The sequence below is a fragment of the Photinus pyralis genome, unplaced genomic scaffold (genome assembly GCF_008802855.1).
Source record: "Photinus pyralis isolate 1611_PpyrPB1 unplaced genomic scaffold, Ppyr1.3 Ppyr1.4_LG4, whole genome shotgun sequence".
NCBI classification, from domain to species: Eukaryota; Metazoa; Arthropoda; class Insecta; order Coleoptera; family Lampyridae; genus Photinus; species Photinus pyralis.
In genome coordinates, this window is record NW_022170511.1 from 1,595,615 (window position 1) to 1,616,400 (window position 20,786).

General features: G+C 34.2%; 1 protein-coding gene across 2 annotated transcripts in view; it reads left to right on the plus strand.

The window, feature by feature from the left end:
* The first annotated feature begins 1,525 nt into the window (after positions 1 to 1,525).
* The window catches only part of LOC116169594 (POU domain protein 2-like), a 95,622-nt gene continuing 76,361 nt past the window's right edge, over positions 1,526 to 20,786 (plus strand). The window contains exons 1-2 of one of the 2 annotated variants that reach the window (XM_031485735.1): positions 1,526 to 2,362; positions 17,458 to 17,499. In XM_031485735.1, the coding sequence (XP_031341595.1) occupies positions 1,831 to 2,362; positions 17,458 to 17,499 (574 nt within the window). In that variant the 5' untranslated portion in view covers positions 1,526 to 1,830. The remainder of the gene's footprint in view (positions 2,363 to 17,457; positions 17,500 to 20,786) is intronic. The other variant, XM_031485736.1, reaches the window with a different exon arrangement.

Genomic DNA, 20,786 nt, shown 5'->3' on the forward strand with positions numbered 1-20,786 from the left:
TAAGTACTATAAAAAAGAAAAGTTACAGAGTGACAGTTTAAAAAGTGTCAATGGGCAATACCTTCTTTCTTGTTAGGGGTGTTAGAAAATATTCCAATCCGTTTCGGTAATGTGGAGGGTGAAACCGATTTGCACGTGCCGAACTACTGCCCCCTACCACCCCTATATCGAAATTTAAATTGAAACCTACCACATTGGAAAGTGATTTCATTGTTGCTATAAAAGACATATTCATGGATAATATCTACGTTCATAATTTATTTAACAGAAATTACCTACTTTGATCACAACTTTCACAACAAAAGCTCATTTTTCAGTGGATTTGATTTTAGGTTTCAGCAATGCAATTTGTAATACAGTTGTCGTGAATTTTCTTGTTATTAAAGTGTAAAAAATGTACCTAATGCATGATATTACAGAGGTTTATAGGTACCCATTTACCTACTTCTTTTATTAAAGCACCCAGAAACGCATTTTCTTATGGGCTTCTTATATGCAATTTAAAATTTCTAGATGAGGAGTGTGGATGGTTGAAGATGGGCTTCAAATCGATTCTTCCTTAAAACACCCGAAATGGTTTTTAGCCTACTTTTTCTATAACACAATTAAAATTGTCACATTGTCAGCTTGGGAAATCTCATAAGAACTGTTGAATTTAAATTATACACAAAATACCTATCTGAATATGGTAGAGAATATACGTCAAACGCCAGCGGATTGTAAATTACTAGTGGAAAAAACAGTGATTCCCAACGTCCAAAGAAAAAAAGGTACACATTTTATGCTCAAAATTTAAGTAAATTGCCCTCCAACTAATATACATTCATTGTTTAAAAAACCACCGTTTAAAATCTTTTTGGTGGGTACTTTTTAACACTTAATTTTATTTGGTACATGCGAAATGTATTTCGTAGGTTGTTTTAATGGAATTGTGTATATTAAAATGGGCACAATTTAAATCATTCGTCCAATTCAGTAGGTAGGTACCTATGGATAATATGGAACATTGGAAAATCCGTGGTTTATTATACCTATTTGTATTTTACGAGTATTAACATATTCCATTTAATCCAGAGTGCTCTAAAAGAATAAGATGTAATAATATGATGCAATTAATTGGGCCACAAATTTATAACCGCGTCTGTAGAACTGATAGGTAAAACTTTTCATACAGTACTTGCATTTCTTCAATTTAGCTAAGCAAATCGCGAAATTTGCGGACGCCTTTCCGAAAAGGACGCGGAGGAAGCGCGGGGTCGAATACGAAATGTAAGGAAAAAACTAAGAAGAAGGAATTCCTCTTTCTAATCCATATATTCATATAAAATACATACATACAAAATAAGGAATAAATAAATAATCCATACAATTTATATACTATTGTATATCGGAATAACGCGAGTCGCGATTGGCTCTAAGAAGCTCCCACCACCCGGAACCCCGGAGTCAGTTGCCCCTCCAAAGCGCAGCATCCCACGATGCATATACATGTTGTTATATGGCTTTAGACGTTGGCGCCGTTAGCACCGGAGTTTTTCAATTGCACCCACGGCTATTTTGAATACACATAGCATAAGAATTTCACCCCCTTAATGATAATTGCACACCGCGGTCATTGTTACTGTTATCGTTTCTTGTAGTTTTAAGTGTATAGTGCGAGTGCCATTTTCGGTAATATAGATCGACATATCATTCAGTGAAGTGCACCTTATTTATTTATATATCATTAGTACTAATTAATTACATTAATCGACGAATATGACTAACGTTTGTGCGTACGTCTTTTCGGTGCAATTTACGTCAAAGAGATGGAACTGATAATGTGAATAAATGGACGTTAAATTAGCGAATCTGGCGGATTATAATAGCGATACCGTGAGGAGGTGGGTTGAATCAAACCCTACACCCACCCTCCAGAATAATAACATTGACATAACAGCGGCCGGTTCGAAAACTTTCAAAAACAATTTAAACAACAACACTATCGATTTTGAGCAGAGCTTTTGGAAACGTCAAAAGGAAGAGATGCCGATGTTACTGCAACAACCCTCCCACGTACTGTTATCGTCGCACGAGGCCGATCAACCCTTGGACTTTACGATGTCGAAATTTAAGACGAAATCGGCAACATCCGTCGCATCCCAATTAAAACAATTTAATAATTTAGCGAATCATCAGCATCACATGATGCTATTACAAAATAATGGAGTTTATTTTAATAGAAGTAACAATAACAAAAGCTTCACACGTGGAAGTAGCCCGTCCCCGTCGAGTAGTTCGGAAGAGGACGAGGGAGTCGATGGGCCGCCTGAAGATTCGCCGAGGTCTCCGCCGAACAGCCCTGCACCACTTCGAGGCGACGGTAAGATATTACTTAACATAACCACCCCGCAAATAATAAGCCGCGTGCTAAGCAAAAAAAAAATGACACCTGCATATTTTCCCTTTGTTAAAAGTAAGAATGCGACCGGCTAGAGGAAGCAGATTGCTGCAGGTATACTGCCCCTAACTCGCAAAATAGAAATTTCTACTTGTCATGTTAGGAGATGTAGGCGCTTTTGATTTTTTTTGTGTTACCGTTTAGGTAGTTCCTTTAGTTTTATCAGGTACCCGTAATAAGTGCCGCACGGCCCCTATAATTTATATATTTTGGAAACGATCACGAAAGGGAATATATTATGCGTATTATTGATTGGCAACAATTGCACCCTCACAAATAACAGTCCATTACAAAGATTTGGGTTTATATTCATAACACCCCCGTTTTTATTGTCTGCAATTCGAACTGAAGAATGTAATTGCATTATTCCGTATACCGAACGATGTTGTTCTGAAAAAATGTCTTTATTAACATTAAAATTGTTCAGTTTTAACAATTTAATGTAATAAAATATGTTTCATTTTAAACTTCCGAATCTCCGAGTGGTAGTTGTTAATTCTCTTGCACAAATACGGGGTGTTCAAGGACGAGGTTCATTATTAGTTAAGTATATGGGAGCTAAATAGACGAAAATTCGTGATACGTGAGGGTTATTTCACAGCATTTTAACCCATCCAAAAGTACCTCTTAGTTTCTTATGCTATACATTTGAGTTAACTCTGATATAACGCATAATAAATCAAAAGGTTTTGAAATTATTTAAATTTGTAAACTATTCTAAACGTTACAATTCTAAGAATGTGTCCAATGTCCATGATAAGCATAATTATAATTTTTTGTAAATATTGGTATCGAAGGCACCTTAATTTTTCAACCAAATGAAAGTCTTTTCAACTATTTACAACAAAAAAACAAAAAAGGTCGATTTGCTTAAGAGCGCCATCGAAAACAAAAATCTTCGCCGCGAAAAAACATCCAAAGCCATCTACAAGATTTTTAAAAAAACATTTGACTGTATTTCCAGACCAACAAAAAATAAAAATCTTTCTGATGAACTTTAGTAGTATGTTATATACAGGGTGTAATTCAAAAAACGCCGCAAGCTGTAGCGCATACAATTTTTGCCCGAATTCAATGCAACACATACTTACACAAACCATATTTAATGACTGTAAAAATACTACAAAACGGTCATAATTAAAGTGTTTTAATTTATAATTTTCGGGAGTTACTAATAGTTGATTTTGGTAAAATGTTTCCCCTAAATGCGCAATGATAATATCAAAGTTACTTTTGATTGGAACTTTTCACACACAAAATTGAAAAAGCTATAATTTGCAAAATTATATAGCATGCTATGGAACGCATCGAGTGAGCAAACAGTATGTCTCCATTACTACAAAAATGCTGTAAATAACCACAATTAAAATGCTCAAATTGGCTACCACTTTGTACAATGCACAACTGATGGCACCTATATACGAACTACTCCATATACACTGAATTTAACAAAACATTTGGTGGTATTTTGCGACAAGCATCAATTATTATCTATCTCAGATGGTCCACATTGTCTGGCACTGATCCCTGAGTACCTATATCCACCTTGTAGGAAAATGATGGTGTAACAAATTTATAGGTATTTAGTAGAGGGGTATACTTATGTGGTGCGGCCCCGTCTTGTTGAAAATACAACCCAGTTAATTCTGCACGAGGTAATTCTTCCAAAGGTCCTGAAGATTTTCATTCCGTATGTCATGGTACCGGTCTCGCCAATAAAAATAATCCGATTAATGGATTACAAAAAAAATTCCGCGCCACACATTTACACTAAATCTTCGCTGGAAATTAGTTCGTTGAATATTTCTATTAAAAATGTCATTGTCACTAAATGTACATTCATCCGACCAAATAATTTTTCTATAAAACAGTGGATCGTGTTTCAAATGATTTAGATATATTGCAAAATTCGTATCACTTCTTCCGGAGTGTACGACTTCAATTTATGTCGTATTAAAACTGCATGAACTGTTTGCTGCGATTTCCCGAATAGAACTATGTGGATTCTCTGTGACCGAGGGGGTAATCATTTACTTATTCAAATACCACCCGTCTAGCCAAAAGTTAATACGCTGAATTAGCAATAAAATAAATATACCGAATACATTCGTAAAATTCGCAAATTACATAAATCATTGGACTCGCCAATTAAAAATTCGGCTTATTTTGGAATATAGATAATAATAATAATAATAATAATATTTTGTCCGATTTTCACGTTCCCTTTAATAAAAAATTCACATATAACGCCATATGTAAAACTCAAATAACTCTTATTTACGGGGATCATGTGTTCCAGTCACTCGTAAACTCGCTCGTGTCACAAACGTAAACTTTCTGAATAATAAGCGTTATAACATGCTCGTAATACTATCATAGAAGATAATTATCCGAGAATTTTATATTCGAATTAACAAAACAAATGAGTACCTACCTACCTAATATTAAGGAACATCAGAGGAAATTGTAATTGAAAAACTAAACCATATTTCCATACAAACTGGTAGGTACCTAATGCAGAACTGAATCAGCTCGTTAATCAATTGTTTTGGTTTGCGACCAAATAAGAGAGGATTTGCCTTGTTGCGACGCATGCATAAATCCCGAAATGATCTCGAGCATCATTGTCTTTTGTGATCACAAAGGCCCTACCAAATTTTAAGAATTATCTAGTACACGTATGCACTTACTGAAGTACATACTTATTGCACACGCCATTGTTGCACAAAAATTTAACAGATTGCACAAACATTGCACACATTGCACAGAAATTTCACGCATTGCACACATTGCAATACTACCCGCCCACCTATTGCACACAGTAATTTCCCTCTGGTCTGTGACATTAAGCTTATAACATTCAATTCAACGTCCCAATTTCAAATATGGCGTTCCTCTCTCTTCGGTTTTTTGAAATAACCATAATTACGCAAGATTTCTTCGAGCCTAGCCAACTTGCGAGCTTCTGGAGGATCTCGATTATGGAATCGTTCGCGATACAGTAGACACACTGCTTGCTCACGGTTTTTATTGCTGCACTCGAAGTACACTTACAACATATCAGTTAGTTGATTGAAATCCATAAAAAATTAAGCCAACTAAGCTTAATGACAACAGCTATCCATGGCATGCTATAAAATTTCTCACGATTTATTTCTGTTCCACTCGATGTGCAAAGAGGATTGTTTCCATGGCATGCTATAAAATTTTGAAAAATCAACTGCTTTTATTTCAGTGTGAAAAATTCCAATCAAAGGTAACTTTGATATAAATCTTTGAATGTAGGGGGACAAATTCTTTCAAATTCAATTAAAAAACAGAAATCATGCCATTTAAAATATTTAAGTCGGCTATTAGTAGCCCCCGAAAATAAATAAATAAAACATTTTAATTATTGTAGTTTTGAAGTAGTTTTGCAGTCATTAAATTCGGTGGAAAACAGAGTGTGCAAGAGCTTGAATCGTTTTTTTTTTTTAAATTAGGTACACCCTGTACCAAGAGACTACATAGTCATTATTTCGAGAATTATTTTAATCCCAAAGGTGCAGTTTATTTTCTGAAACAAAGGGAAGAGCAACACGACTTGCGACTTGCGACTACATCCAAATAATATTGTTCATGAATAAACCAATCACAAAGTGGAATGTTTCCAAAATCTGTGTAATGCTAGCCTTACTCCTTGTGGTGTTCTTACTGCAAGAGCAACAGGAAGCGCAACAAAAACACACAGGATTCATGAAACACTATACAGGGTGGTGACTTGCGTAACGCACCATAGGGATTTCAATGTAAAATTCAAAACATGCGATTATTGGTTCCCCAAAATTAGTTTAGAGCAAAAATGTATTAAGATTTTTTGTAGAAAAAATTTTTTTACGTCAATCAACCGTATTAGTTTTGAATTTTTTGCGTAATAAAGACGGAAAATGGGAAAAATAAAACCCGCATCTTTTTCAATAATCTGTGATGCCATGGAATTTTATAATACAAAAACTATACGCCATTATCCGTCATGCCATGGAATGTCTGCTATAAAACAAATCAAATTCTATCAAAAAGTATTATATTTAGAACAGCGAATTCAACATAAAGAAAGACAAAATTACTAAACACGGTTTCCTAATATAACAATTTATAATAAATGTCACCATTAACTGCAAGACAGTAACCAAGTCGATCATAAAATCCATTTCGAACTGCTGCTAATTGATAACTGGATATCTATTTGTTTTAGAAAATTCCATGGCATCGCAGATTATTGAAAAAGATGTGGATTTTATTTTTCCAATTTTCCGTCTTTATATGAAAAAAATTGAAAACTAATACGGTTGATTGGCGTAAAAATTTTTTTCTACAAAAAACTTTGCTCTAAAATAATTTGGGGAGCCAATAATCGCACGTTATGAATTTTACATTGAAATCCCTATGATGCGTTACGCAAGTCATCACCCTGTATTGCATTGCATAAGTTTGTCAGAATCGAACCAAAATTATCATAACAGTTCAAGTTTATCTGGACTAGCGACTAGAAACCAATTGATTTTGAGAGAATGGCTCAAACCCCTTAAGCCTCTTTTACAATGAGATACTTTATGCGAGATACTGTATCCGAGGTATAGTCTGTCGTCAAAGTCAAATTTCGTGTCCATCAATACACGAAAAGGTATCCTCGTGTAAACAGTTCCACATGAACCAATAGCCAATCAGTCCCCCAAAATCGCCGGGCGACTGGGACTAGCAAGAGACCGAAATTGTAGGCGGGAAGTATATGGGTGGGTGTGTGAACGGCTCCATAACAGAGAAATGAGCCAAGTCAATTAATATACAAGGTACAAAGTAAGCTGATTTGTGGGAAAATTGAAAGTCTTCAATAACTTTTCTAAACAAATTTTTTAAAGAGGCACATTTTTGGTACATCTAAGTACTAAAGACAGTTTACTCTTGACTAATTTTTAGAATTCTGCAAAAAAAACACCCTGTATATTAATTGATTTGACTCATTTTTTCAATATCTTAGTTTGAGACTGAGGAAGAGCGAGAACATGATCCAACTCTACAAATTTATCATATACACCTTTATAGGCACTCAATCCGTGGACACATTGTATATAACATTTTTTTTAACTGAAAAGTTCCTAACTATCGCCATTTCAAGAATAGAAGATTTAGGTTGATTTTCTTACAATTTCGGGAAAAATATAGATGATGTTTTGACAAAAATCCAATCAGCCGCTTAATAAAAGGGTATAAAAAAGATTTAGCATTTCTCAACCGTTTTTTAGATATGGAAGAACATACATTTTCAAAATTTAAATGGCTGTAACTTTTGAACTAGTAGCCCAATCTTGGAACTGTTTGAAATTATGGATTCTACAGGCCACGTTCTATAACAAAAATTTTTTTCCGGGACGATCTGAGACAATTTTTTTTCAGGGCAAAAAAAAGGCAGTGTATAACCTTCCTTTTTTCCAAAAATCGACTGCACCCAAATTTCTCGGGAAAACACTTTTTCTTATTAATTTTGGTGCGTAGAATCCAAAACAGTTCGTACTTTTTCGATCAGACTTCTCAATCAAAAGTTATAGACTAGAAACCAATTTCGAAAGAAAATTCAAAGGGCTGTAACTTTTGAACTAGTAGCCCAATCTTGGAACTGTTTGAAATTATGGATTCTACAGGCCACGTTCTATAAGAAAAATTTTTTTCCGGGTCGATCTGAGACAATTTTTTTTTCGGGGCAAAAAAAAGGCAGTGTATAACCTTCCTTTTTTCCAAAAATCGACTGCACCAAAATTTCTCGGGAAAACACTTTTTCTTATTAATTTTGGTGCGTAGAATCCAAAACAATTCGTACTTTCTCGATCAGACTTCTCAATCAAAAGTTATAGACTAGAAACCAATTTCGAAAAAAAATTCAAAGGGCTGTAACTTTTGAACTAGTAGCCCAATCTTGGAACTGTTTGAAATTATGGATTCTACAGCGCACATTCTATAAGAAATTTTTTTTCTATCTATAAGAAAAAGGTACCAGCAGCGCTGGCAAACATCAGAACGGTTTCTAAAGGTTCATTTCATTCCCCTAACTTGATTATGCAGTATAGAAATTCTTGAAATAATCCTCAATAAATTTGCAATTTTATTTAGTAGACAGTAGAAGGAACATCAAATTCAAATGCTCTAATAGCAACAAAGTGAAGTTTCGATCGGGATACAATGTTACTAAAATACTAAAGTATTTTTTCACCCAAATTTTAATATTCAATAGAAGAGTACATACAGATCCGTAATATATCCAACTTAACTTGGCTGATATCCAGTCCATCTGGAATAGGTACCGTATCACTCTGAATGCAGTTAATTTGATTTAAATTTTAATTTAATTTGGGTGTTTTCAATGCGAATTTCTGCACTACGGTTTGAGACACGGATCTTTTGGTACCTAATTGAGCAACTTATTAATTCGATTCGAATTAAAACCACACAATTATCGAAGGACGTAAAATTTGTGCGAAAGTTTAGAAAATAATTAAAAAGAACTAGCGAAATGTATAACCATAGGCTTTTATTTAAATAACGCGCTCGTGTAAAGAGATTCTCCTCGGAGGAATGATGGCATCGTCAGCCCATTCTCTCTTTGTTTTGAGCCGAACATATTTTCCCATGCTAATGATTTTGCAGCAGGTATCTTCTATGTGTATAACAAATTTAAATATCACTAAATCGGTGCGGCCTTTAAAGACCAGAATGAAAATAGTATCGTGCTGCTTTTTAATGGTGGTACGGGCAGTCGACATTTAGCTGACTCATCTAACCCCATGAAAAAGAAACGAATTATAATAATGAAATAAATTACTTGTATTAATGATTCATTACTATACCTACATTTCGGTTAGCTGCCGATAATGGCTATTATTTTTACTCAATTATTGTCTTTTCCCAAACGCTGTGCGTAGCGCGCATCAGTGTTCATTAAGCGAAACAATTGCTCAATTAATCATTTAAATATGAAAGCAAACAAAACACAACCATGTTTACTCAATCGTTTAATACTAACGTCCTTCTGCAGGGTTGCCGATTAAATCAAAAAGTTCGTCACTTATATTCTAACGATTTCCGCAGGTGCGATTTTGTGGTCATTTTTTAGCGACCCGTACCCGTTTAATATTCACCGAAAAGTCTTCTCAGAAACAATTTGCATGTGACTATTGGTTTCGTAAATTGCCCCGGGCAACTCGCCCAATCACGTCTTTGTTGGTGGCCAAAGGATAACTTCCCGTTGTATCTTATTAATTAATTTCTAAAGTGTCACCGCGCGAGTTTAATTATCGAATTATTACTTTCCAATTTTTGAACGCGTTCGAAAATAATAATAATAACGGGCGAGTTAATTATAATATTAGTCCTCATTTCGTAGAAAAGATTTAAATCTGACTTAGCAGTATTTTAATTAATAAACGGCCACAATTAGCTTTTTATTATTTATGCGCGCGGGATAATTTACATTCTAAAATTGAAATTTTATTTGAATTAATTAGGACTTCTTATGTAGTCTTAAAATCTGATTACTCGATTCCCATATGTTTTAATTTCGCCTCAATTAATTTATTGCATATTCATTAACGTAATTAGTGCGACCGCATCGCTTTTCGATCATTTTTTTCATCTCTTTACCATGGTACATACTCATGGCCCGAATCGACGGACCGTTAATATTTATGATGAGTTTGAGAGGTTCTTCTCGATACCTACATCCATTACAATAGAAGTTGTTTAAACTGAAAAAAATCCCAGCTTCCAAAAGGGACAATCTACCATCAGTGGTCTTATTTGTAAGTTCCATTTTGATAACATTGCCTTGCTACTGTTGGCTAGAATTGAAAACCTCATCTTTCACCTACTATCTTCAGTGAAAGTGGGTTATATTGTTGTATGCTCAACTACGCATATTGATATAGAAGATGACAATGGAAAACAAAAGATTAATTTTGGGAAGTAAAAAACATTTGGGCACGACAAATATGGATTTTTCACCCCAAACATTTTTAAGTGGAATCATATCTTTAGTTTCCAAAACATTGGACACTGAAGACAACTTCGGCTTCTTATATTTGAAGTATTTGGCCGTCAGTATATAAAGCCAATATACTACACAAAATAAGTGAAGAAATGAGTTTATTAAAGATGGCGGCTTGTGAGATGAGGCAAATCAGGCTGAGCCTCATTTCGAAAATCCATGCCCCTCCAAAGCTACGCTCCCCCTCAAAATGCTCAGCCTTAAGAAATCTAGTGATAGTTTTTCATTAAGGATTACCGAATCTTCCCTTTTCAAAAAGCATTTCCTAACCCCCAGGCTTTTAGTGTTACGTTCGACGAGCCCTTTCGGCCCTTTCCAAAAATTATGGTACAAGCGCACTAGAAACAATTAATATGTTGCGGAAAGTTCTTGAATCGGGTGGTTGGGGGCTATGAATACCCACAGGAAGGAAATCTTCAACGTTCTATTTCCCAAAGCTCTTATAAGATTGCACTGAGAGTTTTCCATAGCCCTCAGACCCCCGGTGGTACGTTCCCCCTCAAACCGTTCAGCCCTAAGAATTCTAGTGAAAGTTCCTCATTAAGGACTACCGACTCTTCCCTTTTCAAAGAACATTTCCTAACCCCCAGGCTTTCTAGTGTTACGTTCGATGGTCCCTTTCAAAAAATTATGGTAGAAGCGCTAAAAACAATAAATATGTTCCGGACCGGTGAGTCTAGGAGGTATGAAACAACCCCCAGGAAAGAAAGTTTCAACGTTCTATTTCCTAGATTTTTTACGTCCCCCCTAAAAACGGTTAGGCCTAAGGAGGTATAGTTTCCTACCATATTATTGCGATGTATTTTCTACAACGAAATTTCCACAACAATGCGGATTTCTACAACGAGGAAATTTCGACGGCGCAATCAAAAATTGTCTGTCCCCATAACCTCATATGCCCATATGAGGCTTAAATAATTGAGCCTCTTGCATACAGCGAATCTGATCGTATGTAGGTATTCGTGCGCCTTTACTTCGGAAATTTGAGTATTTTGATTTCAAAACGAACCTGTGCAATTGAAATGTGAGTATGGTTAAAAGACAACAATAAATGTGTTTATATAGGTACCACGTTTGTTACATGTGCTTACCACCCCGCCAGTACAGTCGCAAGTGGATTAACTCAGAATCGATATGAAGAATACATTCATGAAAAATTTAGTAATTCTGTTTTTTACTAAGGTGACGTTAAACTACAAGATAAAGTGAGCGTTGGGAAGGTTTGAGGTCTCTTACTGACCACGTATTTGGGACCTCAAACATTGATATATACCAAAATGCTCATTAATTTATAAATGATCGGAAATTGGAGGTATAGTTTGACTCGAATAATCAATCAAACGCGAGTATGTACAGATCGGGAGACGACGATTTGAGTCAAAATTTTCAAAAAAGTCGCTGTATACACGGTGTCCACTTTTCGAGTGCCACTATGGGGATCTCGTTTACCTGAAGAGATAGAGTCATAGAGAGTTGGTTGCGAATTTTTGTGCTGAATAATAAATCTGAAAAGAAATTAATAATATCTTTAGTAGTTTTGAAAATATCGCAAAAAAACATTATTCAGACACTTTTTAATTTTTCGGGAAGAGTGCTTTGGAAAAACAAAACGTTCTTTTATCGTGAACAAAAGTTTGACAGTTTGATCCATCTGTCTGGTTGGAGCGTTGGCAGGGAACTAGTTGAGTTGAGATTTTCATCTGAATAGAATTGAACCTTCGTTTTGCAAGAAAATTATAATTCAAATTAGAACAAAATACTTAAGAATAAATAATATTTTCGCAATAATTCTAGCACAAACGTAAATTACACTACTTGAAATAAGTCAACCTTTTGTTCACAACAAAAGAACGTTTTGTTTTTCCAAAGCACTCTTCGCAGAAAATGAAAATTATAATTTTAGGAAAAATGTGTTACTGAATCATACCATGTGTGATATATCGTTGTAAAGAGAAAAAAAGACCTAATCTCAAAATGTCAAAATCCAAGTTGCCACGTGTTTCTCCGTAATCTTAAAAGTTATTGAAAACGGGATGCCATATTCGAAATATCCATTAAAAAGTGTCTGAATAATGTGTTAGTTAGAAATGTCTAGAACGATTAGTTTACGATGAAAAAATTTTCTTTTTTTTGCAATAAACTATTGCAGATATTTTAAATTTCTTTTCAGATTATTATTCAACACGAAAATTCGCAACTTTGCCGTTATTTAACCAAATGTCTATCTCTTAAGATATGCGAAATCCCCATAGTGGCACTCGAAAAATGGACACCGTGTGAGTGATATTCCCAAAAAAGATGTCCATTTGATCTATCAACATATCAGACGTTGCAATTTACCACAAAGAAAGCGTGACGAAGGTTTCGTTACGAGGCCTACACAAAAAGTTTTACGAAAAAATCCCAATTGATACAATTTCCATATACTATAGTCTTGCCCCCGAGAAAGCCGAAAGAAAATTGTCAAAAATCGTCTCTTTTTCTATATTATTTTATTCATTTGGCCACGGGTATTGTAAAAGTAACAAAATCTCGTTGAGAAAAATACACCGCATTAAAAAAAAGTGTCTACGCTAAACGACACTAAAGAGAAAATACAAAAATTAACTGGAATGGGTGCAAAATGGGCGCTTTCCGATGAAATTCTTTAGAACTGTTCTTACTAAACGATTAGTTTGGAGACACCTTTGTTACATATGCTTACCATCCCGACAGTACAGTCGCAAGTGCGATAAACCAGAATTAATATGAAAACGTCAAGTTCTTTAAAAATGTTCATGAAAAAATTAATAATTCTGTTTGTAAATTAATCGTCAAATATCAAATAAGAGTTTCAAAAAAGTGAAGTAATGAGTAAACCCCTAAAGCGGATCTAAAACAGTGGCAGAGCACCTCGGTGTGACATACCTATAGGTCAACTGTGCCCAAAAATCGTGTATTAAAGACTGTTCAATGAGAATAATCAATCGTGAAATTTCAAACTCTATTGTGTGCACATTTGGAGATGGCCAGGGAGATGACCGAATCGAAATTTAAAAAAAAATTCACTTTGTGTAGGTAATAATCCCAAAAAACAAAATTGAAAAATTGAATTCTTTAATTTTGAAAAAAAAATTGTGTGCATTTCTACAGGGTGTTTTTTTGGGAGCTTTAGTTAAACGTTTCTGGGAAAGTAAAATAGGTAGGTTTTTCAAAATTTGTACTTTTGTAATTTTGTAGATAGTAACTTCGTTATTTTAAATGGCAACCCCTATTTTTTTATTGCATTTTTGGATTCTACGTGAAATTTATGGTTTTAAAGTTATTTTGACTTTATGAAAAATGGCGAATGCAGATGGTACCTTGATAATTGATTACTTGAAGACGGTTATAGTGATGGCAACCCATTTTTATCAGTGCATAGAGAATTAATAGGGCTTTATGTCAGTGTACTTAAAAAAAAATTTAAGTTGCGTACAACCGCACCTATGGAGATCCAAATTTAAGAAACTTCAAAGTCTATAAACTCAGTTTTTTTACATGGAATGACCATGTTCTTACTATTGTATGAGATAGAGAATCGAAATTGGCATATTTTGATATTACATGCACCTATAGCTCTTTAACAGTTTCTAATTTATTCCCATTTCATTGAATTGATCTCGGAATTGATGCCATTTTTTTTCACATTTTCTTTTTAGTAGTTGGCCATGATTTTATAACAATCGAATTTTAAACAAATCAAGGAAAGGATTTTTTAATATCATTGATTCTAGTCTAAATAATTTATTAGTCATTTATTAAGGATATAGGACGGAAAATTTTTGAGAAATCTAGACAGTCATTCAACGTATAAGTCTGGAAATTCAGGGAGGTAATGCGATATATGTTCTAGCAACAATTCCATACTAAAAATGTTTCAACGAAGTTTTTTATATTTTGCAATGAATTTATTTTGTTAATCTTGCATTTGCTTCATTTTCTTAAATATTCTCTTGTAGAGCGTTGTATCACTTGTGCTTCAACGGTTTGTAGTGCCTTTGGGGGTACAACATTTCAAAAATTCATACAATTTCGTTCCAGTGTTCGAATGAATGTACGGCAAGCACGTGCCGCGATTCTGTCCATTTCACCATAAATAACAATTCAATTCCAAAATAGGTGAAACCACTGCGAGTCATTTTTCGATTTTTGAAAAACTTATGTTAACCTAATATAACAGTAGGTGACGGATTAGTGTCACTAGATTTGTTTAAAATTCGATTGTTATAAAATCATGGCCGACTACTAAAAAGAAAATCCGAAAAAAATAGTGTCAATTCAATAAAATGGGAATAAGTCAGAAACTGTTAAAGATAGCTATAGGAACATGTATTGTCAAAATATGCCCATTTCGATTCTTTATTTCATGCAATGCTTAAAAACGATCCGAATATATTTTTTAACTCAAAATTGTTACACTTAATTCTTTCTTAAGCCAAGAATTTTAAAAATTGGTGTAAATATTGTTTCAGTAAGTGTATTTTTAGTGAAATTTCACCCCAAAAATACACGAAAACCGAATGCGATACTAAAAATGTGAAAAGAAATACCCCCAGTACTCTTTTGCATCTCGTGGAGAAATTCTCTTCACAATACGCCCTAGCTACGCCACTGACAATCACAGTTAGGTGTTATATTTATTTTGAAGCTTTTTCCTAAAAAAATTTGAGAAAAAAACTAAATTTCATGTTGAAAATCAGTATTTAGGGAAACAATAACACACGATGGACTTGTTTGTTTCCACAACTCCATGCCATCACCGATTATCATAAAAATGTGGTCCAGAATTTAACAAGTTAAAAAGTAATCGTAAACGATTTACATAAAGCGCATTTCCACTTGCATTCTCCATTTGTAAGATGCAACTTCTATAAAATCGTAAAAATCCGGCCACAAATATGAAAGATAGCGTTGCACATGGGCAATCCATTTTTGACGTGTTACTTCAATTTCAGTTTATGAGAAGAATTTCATTTCAATGCTTTTCTAAATAAGAAAGTTGGAACTGCGCATGCGCAACACCAAATTTTAAAACTAATGTTAGATTTTCCTTTGTTCCAAGCACCTAAGTATCAAATTTCACTTAAATGGTGCCATAGATAAAAAAGTTGGCACTGCGCATGCGCAAAAGAAAATTTTGAGACTGGCGCTCGATGATCCTTTATTTCAAGTGCCTATGTATCACATTTCATTTAAATTCTTCCATAAATAAAAAAGTTGGCACTGCGCATGCGCAAAACCAAATTTTGAAATTGGCGTTTGATTTTCCTTTATTACAAGTGCCTATGTATCATATTTCATTCAAATACTTTTATAAGTAAAAAAGTTTGCAATTCGGTTTATAAATGGTCGAGATGCGAAAAGGGCACTGTGAATTTTGAATCGATTCGATCCAACTTTTGGCATTGCGTATTATATGGCTAAAGCTATGCCCATATTGAATTTCATGCAATTCAGTTCATAACTAACGGAGATTTAAAAGCGATCGAACATTTCTAAACAAACTTATCGTTCACACGGACAGATAGATGGACAGACAGACAAAGGAACAAACGGACAGACCAGCATGCAGACGACAGATAGCAATGCAAAATTATAAACGATCTCTAGGATCGTTAATAAACGGCAAAAGTGTAAAATTATAGAACATGTAAAAAAACGGTTTTTTGTTTTTTTTACAATAACTTTTTTTGTAAGCGGTACAGAAAAAATTCCTTCCTTGGTACAAGACTCAACACCATAACGAACCAAATAGCGAAAAAAGTAGAACAATAGCTCTTAAGATAAAGAACTAGTAGCGTCGCAAAGTTAGCGGATGGACGGACGGACGGACGGACGGACGGACAAAGTGGCCACAATAGCGCATTTTTTTTTTATTTTTGTGGAAATGCGCTAAAAAGGAAGGTGGGAAATACAGACATTTCGCACGTTGTATCATCCAAATTTTGTGTGCATAATTTACCAGTTATTCACATTTTTAGAAGAAAGAATGTTTGAAAGCTGGAAACCTTTTTTTGTACTGTTTTTGCCTGACCGTACACATTTTGTGCGTTAATAGTTTTCGAATTTTTTATAATAAGACTTCCAGAGCATTTTGATTTAATACCTCTTACGATTTTCGAAATTTTCATTTTTTTGTACCTACGTCTCTCCTTTACCTCTACGCTACGCTTTGTTGCCCTATCAAACAAAAAATAGTATTAAGTTATTCATCTGAACCGAACGAAATTTTATTTATTTTTGAATATACTTAGAGTGTATAGGGTGGTAAAAGCAAAAATAGCACAAAATGTGAACGAAGGGATGAAAATAGAGATTTACGATAAATTATGGCGACCGAGCACCCAGTCCGAGGCACAAAACGAATGACACTCACGCGTCGATTAATGAACTTCGATCAGATTAGCTATGGGTAGGTATCCCAGTCCAGTTGGTGAGATTAATTTTAGAGAATAGAACAAAAAAACGCCTCATATCAAATCACGCACGATCTTCGTTTAACATTTGAGATATATTCGGTCGGCGAAAGCACAAACGATTAAAGAAAAGGAAAAAAAGAGAAGATCGCATAAATCAAAACAGTGTATATGCAAAACATAAATATTTTAATTCGTAAGGAAGGCGTAACATGTGTATTACAACACGTCCGGAAAGAAATATTGTTCAAGTTTGTAATGCGAGGCAGAGGTTAATAAATCCCGATCAAATATAATTCTATATAGAGGTGCTCGTTACCTAATTACATTATAATAGTTGTGTAAGACACACACATAGAGATTAGACGATACCACTTTGTTATTATTAGAATATTATAATTTAAACAGAAAGGAGAAGCACGTATTTCGTTTAGAAAATGTAATGGAGAGAATTTGGCTACCTCATCACCAAATTATCAGTTTGTTTACTATGTTTTTTTTTTCAGAATTAATCGATTCGCCCGGACGAGGAGAAAAGCAGCAATACGGTAAGCTTTCTAATTTTATTACTTTCGCAATTTAGCCATAAAAGTGTTAAAAAACCGTTACCAGATCTATCGGTATGCGTCTGGGCTTTTAAACGCCAAATTTCACCCTCCAATTACTTTAGAAGCGGCATAAAGCGTGCCGAAAATTTCATATTCAATCTTTTAACCTTTTTTATATTGAGTTGCATTCAAGTTGTAACTTTTATGTTCTCTTGATTTTTTCTGGGGGAGTTGCAACAGGTTAAAATGCGCCTTTGATATTACACACTTGCACTAGGGGATTTCACCCCCTCGAAACTTACATGTGTTATAGTCTTTTCATAACTCGACGTTGTAGGTACGCGCTATGTCGGGGGATATCTTATTCTTTTTTATGTGTGTTATTGAAAATTTGATACAAATTGAAAAGTAGGTCTGGTGCGGTTAGTAGGGTAAGTTTCGAAAGGGATTAAAACGATTACAGTTCGTCTATTTGAGCTCCTGCGACGAAATTTGCATAGTATACTCATATCCTGCATTTTTAATTAAACATTAATTAAATTCTTATTGTATCTCAATGCCGTTGCTGCTTTCGCGTGGTAAGATGTACATTATTTAGTACTAACTGAATAACACCAATGATTTTGATACAGGGATGATAACATGAGAGTAAGGAAAAGAACAATTGCCAAATCATCGAAATCACTAAAAAAGTTAGCACCACCTACAGGATACGAAGATTTCTCGATGTATCGTCGCCTTGTAATTCTTCTCTCTTTTTTGTTTATAACTTTTTTTTTCAATGTCATTATTGCGTTTATAGAAGAAGAATAAAGACTATTATTGTATTATGTTAGAACATAAGGTCGCTAGGACTCATGATACTCTGAAAAATGCTTAGATTCATAACGCATTTTTCAAAAATTAAAAAAAGACATTATTCTGACTATAGTGTGTTCATCCGTCCGGCGGTCTGTGTGGCTACCCAAAATTTTATTTTAACAGTTATTTTATTAAGCATGATGACGAGTATGGATTCACTGCTTGACTCGGACTTGGAATCAAGTCAAGCTCAAGTCAAGTAGTGAAAATTACCTGTCGAGTCAAGTATTTAAACCTCAAATTACTTGAACTATCAAGCGGTTTGTCAAGGTACTTGATTTTATAAACCACCACCATTTAATTAACAGCGTCAAGACTGAATTACTGCATCACGCATATCAATAATGCAACTTTTTGTGCCCGAAATATTAATCCGCAAGGAAAATCCAAGAAAATTCGCCCTCGGAATATTAAAATTACGAGGCGGCCCTGGCAAATCATCATAATTTTAAATTTAATCCATGAACATGTTTAAAATTTAAAATTACACACTTTTGCTGCTCATTTCCCACCTGACCCTTGTACGACCATTTCATTATTATTTTCATCAATTTGCAAATATGGATTATAGGATTATGAAAAACGTATGACTTAACTTGTTATAGAGAAAATTTAATCCTGAGGGTGCAATTTATTCCCAAAGTTCTTTGCGCTTATTTCTAGTTTTACCGAACAAATAGTAAAGCTCTACGCCGTATATCCTTATTATACAGGGTGATAATTATTTGAGTGCCGATAACACAAGGTGTGAATCCTCGGAAGATTTTAAGGAGAAAAGTTTATATCAAGATCAACAGATGTCCTAACCCCCTTAGTTTTTGAGCTAGAGAGTGCTAAAATTTTAAGAAAAAAGAAGTTTTTTATCATAATTTTTTATCACTTAGATATTTTTATGAAATTTTGTACACACCTTTCCATAATTATTAAGGATCATTTTTTTGACGTAAAATATGTTTTTAAATTTTTACCAGTGACGTCCGTAGGTACATTGTTTGAACTCACAATTTTATTTATTAAGTTTAGGACATATGTTGATATAAACTTTTCTCCTTAAAACCACCTAAGGATCACACCCTGTATATGTCCTTATTCATTTAAATCCCTCCATAAATAAGAAAGTTGGCACTGCGCGGTGTGAAATTTTTTGCACCCTCAAGACTAAAGTGACAACTTTACTTTTTCGACAGTGGAATTGGAGTAGTACATCGTCATCCATTGCTTTGCAAGTAAAAATCTCAAGGGAAAACAAAGGTTCGGGATAACTTAAAGACCATATCTACAAATGCATATATATAAATTAATTGAGTGCCGATATTGCAGATGCAGCGCCATTTTCCAAATTTAGCTTTGTGTAGGATGTGCAGTGCCAACTTTCTTATTTATGGGGTGTTTCTTATTCGTAGGGGTGTTTAAAAAAATGCGCTTTACCTGGACAAGGGTTGTGCACAATTTTACTTGTTTTGACATAAACGCGATGTTTAAAACTAAACTGGTATACAGATTTTTTGATAAAAACTTCTAATTTTTTCGTTTATTAAGTTATCGGAAATGTGCTAATTACAAATTATTATTGCTTAATCTACCGTTTTCAAAATAAATATACTGGGTCAAGTAACACAGCTATTGGACCTAACCTCATTTTTTTAAATGGAACACCCTGTATATTTTAATCCAAACAGATAGCAAACTAAATTGTCTTTTCAAAACGATAGCGCACCAGAGAAAGATTCAAGCGATTTAAAAAAATTACTTGACCTATACGGTGTGTTCCAAATAAGAGGGTCACCACAATATCTTTTTTTATTTGACAAGATTCAAAAAAATAATCAAATACCTATAATGTTGTATGCAATCCCGATCTATTCGACGGTATTTTTCGATTTAATATTTAAATTTATTGCTCTTTTCTAAGTTGCATTTTGGAATAAACTGCAGCTGGTCAGTTACCGTCAATTTTCCAATGTCCCAAAATAACATATTTTGATAGTTTGCAATCTCGGAAAGACAAAAATGTCACAAGGACTCAAGTCAAGCGAGCAAGGAGATGGGTACAGAATGAAAATTATTTACTTATTTAATATTGGGTGCCATTTTGCACCGGTAGCTCGATTACATATAAGTGGTGACAATTTCTTTTGTTTTTTTTTTATTAAACGGGATTAAGAATGCATCTCCTTTTGTTACATTGAATTAGTTAGGTACACTAACTGTCTTTTTCTTAGCGGCACAAATACGAACTCATTGAATATTATTTAATTTTACTAACAGTTTTCTTTGTTGCAATTTCGGGTTGCACACGAACTAAAATTCAGTTTCCTTTTACTTTATTCCACTGACGGTGAATCTTTTTAAGGAATTTGCGTATGTTTATACAGACGGATTGTGTTCTTTACTAACTGAAACGCCTCGATTACGAGTTTTTGCAA